Source organism: Dipteris shenzhenensis, chromosome 25, assembly GCF_047967505.1.
Source record: "Dipteris shenzhenensis isolate YYH24624 ecotype China chromosome 25, Dip_SZ_1.0, whole genome shotgun sequence".
In the NCBI taxonomy this organism is placed as follows: Eukaryota; Viridiplantae; Streptophyta; class Polypodiopsida; order Gleicheniales; family Dipteridaceae; genus Dipteris; species Dipteris shenzhenensis.
In genome coordinates this window covers 46,590,631-46,600,045 of record NC_141620.1, presented here as the reverse complement: position 1 = coordinate 46,600,045, position 9,415 = coordinate 46,590,631, and the positions used below count along the sequence as shown (strand labels likewise).

General features: G+C 42.2%; 1 protein-coding gene across 3 annotated transcripts; it reads right to left on the bottom strand.

Moving 5' to 3' along the window:
* Nucleotides 1–374: 374 nt before the first annotated feature.
* LOC147885960 (mitogen-activated protein kinase homolog NTF3-like) lies at nt 375–3,211 on the bottom strand. Of its 3 annotated transcripts, none has more exons than XM_087396289.1 (4): nt 3,100–3,211; nt 2,571–2,948; nt 1,477–2,114; nt 375–1,091 (listed from the first exon to the last, which is right to left on the bottom strand). In XM_087396289.1, the coding sequence occupies exons 3-4, from the start codon at nt 1,897–1,899 to the stop codon at nt 405–407; spliced, it is 1,110 nt and encodes a 369-aa protein (XP_087252415.1). In that variant the 5' UTR covers nt 1,900–2,114; nt 2,571–2,948; nt 3,100–3,211; the 3' UTR covers nt 375–404. The 3 variants fall into 3 exon arrangements, with proteins under 3 accessions (XP_087252415.1, XP_087252413.1, XP_087252414.1); XM_087396287.1 differs by having other exon boundaries at nt 1,477–2,106; XM_087396288.1 differs by having other exon boundaries at nt 1,477–2,106; nt 2,571–2,673; nt 3,100–3,198.
* Nucleotides 3,212–9,415: the final 6,204 nt, after the last annotated feature.

Here is a 9,415-nt window from a genome sequence, read left to right as displayed (position 1 = left end):
ATCCCTTGCTGCAAAGCATTATTCTGGTTGCAGCAAAAAATTCTCCTCATTTGCATTCATTCATTCTTTGAATTTGTGTTTCTCTCTCTCTCTCTCTCTCTCTCTCTCTCCCTCTCACACACACACACACACACACATGCCGCACAGGTGCCATTGTTCACACAACCCAGCTTACAATTCAAGCAGGTCCCCTCTCTATCTATCTACATCTCTCTCACTCAATCTCTTGCCAACTTTAAGAAGGTTGATGGTTTGCTCCGCAGCCAGCCCAGCTCAAAATCCAGGCATGACTCTCTCTCTCTCTCTCTCTCTCTCTCCACACACACACACACACACATACACACTAATGTCGTAGCTTTGATCCACAGCACAGCTTACATTCAAAGCAAAATCTCATTGACTTTTTAGTTGGGTACCACTTCTACTTCCGGATGATAACATAGCATCTCTTTCCACACCAACTCCCTTAATGCATCCTCTTTGAGGTCTTCATCTTCAAAATCAATGTCAAAGGGCTTAGATGCAGTAGGTTCCAAGCTGGCATCGTGCAACAATGCAAGGTATGGATGCTGGAGGGCTTCAGCGACAGTGATACGCTTGGCTGGGTCAAAGACCAGCATCCTATCAATAAGACTGATAGCAAGGGGGTTGGCTTGAGGGTAGAGCTTGGCAAGGCAAGTGCGGGGAATGGGGGGTTGGGAACGAAGGAAGGATCGGGCCTTCTGGCTTTGAATGAACTGCAGGTCATCTTCTTGAGGAGAACCCATAGTGTTGATGATGAGTTTTAGCTGATGAAGGTAATCTTTGCCAGGGAAGATGGGTTTGCGTCCCAAGAGCTCTGCAAAGATGCATCCCACAGACCAAACGTCTATGGCACTCGTGTACTCCTCACATGAGAGGAGAAGCTCAGGAGCTCTGTACCATCTGGTGACCACATACTCTGTCATGAATTGCCCCTTCTCACTTCCTGTCCTTGCTAAGCCGAAATCGCATATCTTGAGGTCACAGCTTGCGTTGAGCAGCAAATTACTGGGCTTCAAATCCCTATGAAGAACGTTTGCTGAGTGCACATACTTCAAACCACGCAGAAGCTGCAGAGAAATCATCGACATTGCAAGAAATTCTTGAGAAATTAGAGCCACAATCCAACAAGGTGCAACGAAGAAGCTGTGCAGGACAATCGTCAACCTTCCGAATAATTGTTGAGACTGAAAGCAGCAAACCCTCAACAATCATCAACGTTGCGAAAAAATATTTAGAAACCAGAGGACAGAGTAGCAATGCAGCCAAAACCCCCAGGCATTACAAATTCTTTGAACAAGCTCCAACGCACATCAATATTGCATGAAAAACCAGAGCATCAAGAAGGTGCAATGCATCAATAATCATAGACATTGCCAAAATTATTGACAGATGAGAACAGCAAACACTTGGCAAGACGGAAGGTTGCACAATGTGTATTTAACTTGCCGTTACCTGGTAGATGAAGTACTGACAATGGTCGTCCGTGAGAGGCTGAGAGGACCGGATGATCTGATGCAAATCGGTGTCCATCAGCTCGTAGACGATGTATACATCGTTGAAACCGTATCTGTCCACAGGCTTCATGATGTCCTTCACAGCGATGATGTTCTCGTGACGTAGATGTCGGAGGAGCCTCATTTCTCGCAGCGTCCTACGCGCATCAGTGGTGTTGTCAAAAGCATTGGCGATCTTTTTGATAGCGACTCTCTCTCCGCTCTCTGAATTGCAAGCGGAGCAGACGATGCCATAGGCCCCTTTGCCGATGGGCTTGATGGGGGCATATTTGGTGTCGATTTGGAAGACAGTGCGCCAGATCATGTAGTGGTGTTTGCCGGGCGGGCAAACACCATTGGGAGGATCGATTTTGGAGGCCATTCGCAGACAGCAAGACCATGAGCGAGACGATTTTCAGCCGATTTGCAAGAAAAGATGGTTCTTCTTGCGGAGAATTTCTCTACTTCCACCTTGCCGTGAGGTCGATCTTCATCGCCATGCTCCATGCAACAGCAATCGTCCCAAGCAGACCATCATCAAGCGATGCGAAAACCCACAACTTTGCAGGAATCATGGCCTAGAAGCAACCTGCAAAACTGGAATTTCAGCAAGCGATCACCATGACAACACGCTGTTCTCCGCTAAAACAATGCAACAAATCGTGCAAAAACCTTCATTCTAGCCCAAAAAAAGACGAGTTCGCACGCTATTCGATACCCACTCGAACCTTATTCAGACAGAACGATTCAACAATCGCAGGCGACGAGCTAAAAATGGTGCCCCAGCAACGGCAACACATCGTATCAAGCAACTCCAGACCTTGATTCGCAAACTACCTACTCGTAAAGAGAAATTCGACAGAACAAATTCGCAAAAAATGCTCATTCAACGGCAACATAGCGTATCAAGCAACTCCTTGATTCCCAAACGACCTACTGCAAAAGACAAATTCGCAATTCATTCCAGCCACAGCACGCTACCCACTAATCAAAACCGCAAATTCAAGTCACAGCAGCGTTCAATTTAGCCACAAACACAGAAAGTGCACATACCCAAAACCGCAAAGCGCAAGCTTGTAGCATCGATTGCAGGAACCTTAACGCTGAAGGTCAGCAGCCCCAAAATCCAATCTCGTTCATATCAACGTCCGCAGCACTGCAGAAATTCTGAGTTTAGAACCAACCCTCAATCGCAATCACCTGCGCGCTTGCCCATGCGCTGCCCCTTAGATTTCGGTCGCCCCCACTTGCAACCGTGCCGCCAACAAAATCGCAATCACATCAGATATTTAACCCCCCCAAATCTCTCCCTCCACATGATCATCGCCAGCATCATCAGCCTCGCGCAACAAGATTGGCCTATCCTCATCGTCATGATCATGATCGTCATCATGCTAGGACCGCGACGCAGCGGCAAGAGCTTTCGATCAACTTGCAAAACCCAAATAAAATCTCGATCGCATCACATGAAGGATCTCCATCCATTCTCGTCCTCCTCATCCTGCTGCAAGAAGATTGCAGAATGATAATGATGAAAGGCATCGTCATGATGTTATGCGGATCTTGCAGGAAATTTACTCACGATTATTCACAACGGTCTGCATCCTCTCGCTTCTTGGATGCATCATTCTTTGTTTTCGTAGCCGGCCATGAGAGAATGAGAGAGAGAGAGAGAGAGAGAGAGAGACCTCAACTCTCCAAACGATTTGTCACCCTTCTCGATCTCCTTTTTATGTTGTTTTTCATTTAGAAAGGCCCCCTCCTAGGCCCCCTCCTACCATGGCTTATACTAATGACGTTCAAAATTATGAACAAATTATGAGAGAGAGAGAGAGAGACGTGGTGAGGTGGAGCAATAGCTCATATGGTAGTGTCCCCTACCTTCCACAACGGCTCCCCTCTTTCGAATCGTGCTCAATTGAGCGTAGGTCCAAGGAGTGTGCTTCTTAACAGGACCATTGGTGGGTGCTCAAAAGGTAGGGTGTCTCCTTTCCACTTTGATAAGACCATTGGTGGGTGCATGCAAAATAGAAGTTTATTATTATTATTTTTTAAACTCGTCTAATGGGGGATGTGTGTGTGTGTGGGGGGGGGGGGGGAGAGTGACTTTCACTTAAAAAAAGTGTGTGTCCCTCTAATGGTGAAGTGTAGTGGCAACTCATATGGTACGTCATTTGCTTACCAAAGCGGTTGCTCTCATCTCAATCTTGTTGAGTTAGGTAGTGAGCGCCTCAATAGGACCATGGCTGGGTGCATGGAAAAAATTATATATATATATATATATATATATAACCTCCTCTAATGCTTCTCACCTATTTCCTCCATTAGTTTGTTGATCTATATTTCCCTTAATATTAACAAATTAAAACTTAAGCTAAGGAGAAAGATAATTGACGATCCCTTACTTCTCAATAGACTTCACTCACAAGGCCTTACCACGAGGCTACATGAATAATTATTTATTTTTAACAATACATGAAGATATTGTAAAAGAAGTAGAGTATCATAGTGATCAATTCTCACCCTCATAAAATAAGCAGGGAGGGGGGCACTCTCCTCATAAATGGAGGGATGTCCTCATTACCTTCACCCACCCCTTTTCTTCTACTTAATACATTTTTGAATTCTTTTCTATTGGGGGGCCTATTTGTCAAGGTAATTAGTAGGAAAAAACATAGTCTTCACTATAATCAACCATGAGCAAAATGGTTGTAGAAGTCCGTGGGACTTATGTGTATAACAACCCAACCTCTGATCCATAAATTGATGTCCAACTCCCTCAATTAGATCCTAGACCAGACATAGGTGCAGAAGGGCAAATCACATCCCAACCTATTCAACACATAGACTTGGTTTTCATACACCATTGGCATAATTTTGTGATCCTTATCTTCATGCACCTTGACCCGAGAAGCTTGTACTTTTAGTTAGCATCTTGCCGAGTGTTAATTCCTTATGCTTCTCTCTATAGGGCACTCTACATCCCCCTCTACCATTTATTGCTATACTCAATGATTAACCCCACGCAATTAACAACCTAGCCAAAACATATCCCTACCAAATGTCAATTCCTTATACTTGTCCCCATAGGGCACTCTATGTCCCAATGATTACCTCAAGGCACTTAACAACCTAGCCAATACATATCCATGCCAAATGTCAATTCCTTATGCTTCTCTCTATAGGGCACTCTACATCCCCCTCTACCATTTATCACTATACTCAGTGATTAATCCTATGCAATTAACAACCTAGCCAAAACATATCCATGCCAAATGTCAATTCCTTATGCTTCATGTCCCCCTCTAAACCATTTATTGCTATGCTCAATGATTACCCTTTGGCAATAAACAATGTAGCCAATAGATATCCATGCCAAGTGTCAATTCCTTATGCATAGGGCACTTTACATCCCCCTCTAAACCATTTATTGTTATGCTCAATGATTACCCCTAGGCAATTAACAACTTAGCCAATAGATATCCATGCCAAGTGTGAATTCCTTATGCTTCTCCCCATCAAGCACTCTACATGCCTCTCGAAACCATTTGTTGCTATGCTCAATGATTACCCTGAGGTAATTAATGGCCTAGCCAATACATAAGGGAATGTTAAGAACCCTTAATCCACTTGTACCCCCCATTCAGCACCTGGATAAACCCTCGTCGTTGACCACTTTTAACCCACAAACTAAAACATAAACCAAGCATAAACCATGTTATGGTTTCATACATGAAAATCAAATTGATATGTACAATTGACTCACTTGGGTTACATGAAACCATCTTATGGTCTCTCTAAAATGTTTTGCCAATTGATCATTTGAGGTCATGCCACATTTAAGTGGAATGTAACATCCCATGCCTCTTTTAGAATCTCTGCTTACTGTAAACTTACGAGTAGAAGGGTTATAGCATCTATACCCTTTTTGCTTCAGAGAATAACCAATAAAGATGCACTTCTCAGCTTTTGGATCCAACTTGGATCTCAACTCATTTGGCACATGAACATAGGCAATGCAACCAAAAACTTTCAAATGAGAAATATCTAGTTTCCTACCAGTATACCTCTCCTCTGGCGTCATGCCATGTATTACTGCAGTGGGATTCCTGTTCATTATGTAGACTACTGTAGCAATTGTTTCAGCCCAATAATAATCTGGCAGGTCTTTTTCGCTGAGCATGGCACAAAATACCTCTCCAATATGCATGTTTTTCCTTTTTGCAAGTCCATTTTGCTGTGGGGTATGACTGCATGAATATTGCTGCTTAATGCCATGCTCCTGCAGGAACCTTGCAAACTCATTTGAGAGGTACTGTCCCCCTCCATCTGACCTTAGGCATTTTATTTGCAGGCATGTTTCTTTCTCAAGCATAGCTTTAAAAGCTTTGAAATGCCCAAACACTTCACTTTTCTTTTTCATAAAATACACCCAAACTTTTCTGCTGTAGTCATCAATAAAACTGACAAAATAATGATAGCCTCCAATAGATGCAGCTTTAGTAGTCCACACATCAGAGAGGATTAATCCAATGGCCTCTTACTCTCTTGAACATGTCTAGGAAATGGTTTCCTTGCCTACTTTCCAAATTGACAGGCTTCACATACCTTATGCATTTCTGCACGTATCTGTGCAACCAACTTCCCTTTTTATGTTGTGGGCTTGGAGAAGTACTAGGTGTAGAGCAAGAGAAGTTCATTAATCCCAGGGGCAATCCTCAGATCTGCATTAAGATGGATATAGCTGAGGGGATGCCCCCAAGATTGTCACTATTCTTAATAGAAATGGTAGTGTCATAGAGAATAGTCTCTGACTTATAAAAATCTTCCCCACTCTTGCTTTTTGTGTGGGTTGTCCACACGTGGTGAAAAATTGCCCTTTGAAGAGAGGCAAAGTTAAAGAAGCTAAACCCTCTACTATTAAACAAGCTACTCCTACTGAAAGGTGGATTCCCAAAGCTCAAATGCCTCCCGTGAGCAACCAAATTAATGTTCAAAATGGCACAAGAGTTAGTGGTAAGGACAAGGATCATAGTTTGCTAGAAACAGCAAACATAAACTCCTTTGAACCTCTCAGGGATCAAGAGGAGAGCTTAGACAATAGTCACAGAATCAGTCAAGAAGATAACATGGTGATAGAGGTTGGGTGGTCCAAAGAGTTTGAAGAGGATGTTAACAAAGAGGATGCCATGGAAGAAGTAGAAGAGAGTGAGGAAGAATCATAGGAAGATCAAGGGAAGGGTACTCCAGTCATCTTACCAAATCAAGAGGACACTAGTCAAGGTAAGGCCTTCATTGTAGTTCAACACAAAAGGAGGCCATACAGTCCAAGTGAATAGCCCCAACCCCAAGGCTAAAAAGGGCCAGAAAAAGAATGTTAGATAAACTATTTACCTTCTTGACTCTAAATGTTAGAGGGTTGATGGACCCTAGTAGGAGTGAGAAGCTAGCTTTTTGGTTGACAACTAACTCTTTATCTCTCTTCTGAGCATTGCAAGAGATCAAGGCTTATAGGGATACTCTAGAAAATAGACTAAAAGTGATAGATAGAAGAAAAAAGTGGTACTACACCACATGAGGAGGGTAAAGTGAGAACACCATTGGAATATTATTTGATTAGATGACCACAATAGATGGATAATGCTGAAATGTTAATTTCTCAGTTATCTCTCTCTATGGCCCTAACTCAGCTTTGGAAAGGGGGAATCTTTACATTGTGCATATGGTAATTGCATTGCAATGGGGGATTTTAATATGGTGGATAGCAAGGCAGACAGATGGATGGGAAAGGGAACATGCATCAAAGAGGCACTAACAGAGAGGCACTAAATTACTGTCTTGGGAAGAGTGCAAGGATCACTGGCAGTTGGTGGATGTGGGATCATGTAGGGATTTCACTTGGTGCAGTAGTCAAGTTGGGGACAATGGAAGGGAGGATAGATTGGACAAGTTCTAAGCTCTCAGGGTTTACTGAACAATCACCTTTCTTTGAGAATAGAAACTTTCTCTTCTTTAAGTTTATCAGATCATAAACGTGTCTCACTTAGATGTGATTTTGGTTCTAGTGAGAGAAGCTCTTGTTGGTTCAAAGCTGACCCTAAAATCTTCGTGTTAAAGAGTGTGCAAACTCTAATTGGCAAGGCTTGGCATAATGCTCTCTCTAAACACACTTCAGCTTCAGAAGCTTGGGCATATGCTGTCAATGATACTCAAAACATTTTAAGAACAACTAGAAAGAAAAGAGCTCAAATTAGGGCTCAAAGAATGGATATAATTCGAAATAATATCAGTACCTTAGAACAAAAAGCTCAAACTAGAGATGTGGAGGGCCAAGCAGAATTGGTAAATGCTAAAAAAGATCTCAGGAAACAAGAACAAATTAGATTAAATGATTCTAAAATATACTTCAGGGACTGGTGGGCAGGCAAGATAGATATACCCACCAAAGAAACTTTTAGAATAATTAGAAGAAAGAGATTGGAGGAGGAGATCCCCCTTCTTAGAAGAGCAGATGGCTCCCACTCTACAAAGACAGAGGAAAATGTTGAATTTATCCAGCAACATTTTCAAAAATTACTGTCTAGTACAATTCCCCTTAATGAGGACACTTAGAGAGCTAGACATTTATGTCAAATCATAAGACAAAAGGTTGTCAAACGTTTTGATCTACCCTTTTTGGAGAGAGAATTTATTTTGGAAGAGTTGAAGGAAGCTGTGTCAGTCATGGAAGATGGTAAGACACCTGGTGAAGATGGGTTACCTATTGAGTTCTATAAGTCTTTTTGGGAACTAGTTGACCCTAATCTATTATTACTATGGCAAGAAAGCTTGATGAAAGGTGCTCTCCCCCTTCACATTAATGGGGGCATTATCAAACTGATCCCTAAAGAGGGCCCCAAAGATGAGCTTAAGAACCGGAGACCCTTAACAATGTTAAACTCTGCAGTTATTAGATTTTTGCAAAAGCTCTAGCTCTTAGGGTACAAGGCAAAATGAAAGAGTGGATTCTCTCTGAGCAAAAGGGATTTATTAAAGGACGTCACCTTCTTGAAGCCATTATTAATATCTGGGAAGGATGTGAGAATGCTAAAGAAACTAAATAGGATACATTCTTTCTTAAAGTAGATTTTGAGGAGGCTCATGAGACAGGTTGGAATGGGATTTTATGATTCAATATTTACAGGACATGGGTCTGGGTCCTTCTTTTGTGTCAAATGTCAAACTTCTTCTCACTACTACTATAGCCAAGGTAATGTCAATGGGAAGATGAGCGACCCCTTTTTTCTAAACAGATCAATCAGACAAGGGTGTCCCTTAGCTCCTCTTTTGTTTGATATAGAAGCAGATTCCCTTGGGTGGCTCCTTGGATGTCAAATCCAAGAGGGAAGCCTTAAAGGTATTGAACTGGTGAATGGTAAACAACTAGTCCGTCAGCAGTTTGCTAATGACACCACCTTAGCCCCTAGAAATATTGATTAGGATGTTAGTTGTGTGATGGATTGCCTTGAGGTTTTTTGTCAAGCCTCAGAATCCTCTATCAACCACTCCAAAATAGCGTATGACACTCTTAGTGGCAAGGATCAAGACAATTAGGATGCCTTAAAATACAAAAGGGAACAATTTTTAGACTTTTGGGCATCCCAATGGGTTTTGAGGTCATAATGAAGCAAAGGTGGGTTTAGGTACTGGATAGATTTCAAACGAAGCTGGAAAAATGGAGAAGCTTCAAGCAAACTTGGCTAGAAGAAAATTGGTTCTTAACCATTTCCTTTACCCCATAGCTATTTTTTATCTTTCCTATTGGTCTAATTCCAAAACAAGTCTTGATAGATTCATTAGGTTGTGTAGATCATTCTTGTTGGGAGGTAATAACAAAATATCTAAAGTAAGGTGGGACT

Coding starts and splice junctions, on each gene's coding strand:
- LOC147885960 (XM_087396289.1), bottom strand. CDS start 1,899: ATGGCCTCCAAAATCGATCCTCCCAATGGTGTTTGCCCGCCCGGCAAA. Junction 1,092..1,476: donor GTCAGTACTTCATCTACCAG/GTAACGGCAAGT, acceptor ATTTCTCTGCAG/CTTCTGCGTGGTTTGAAGTA.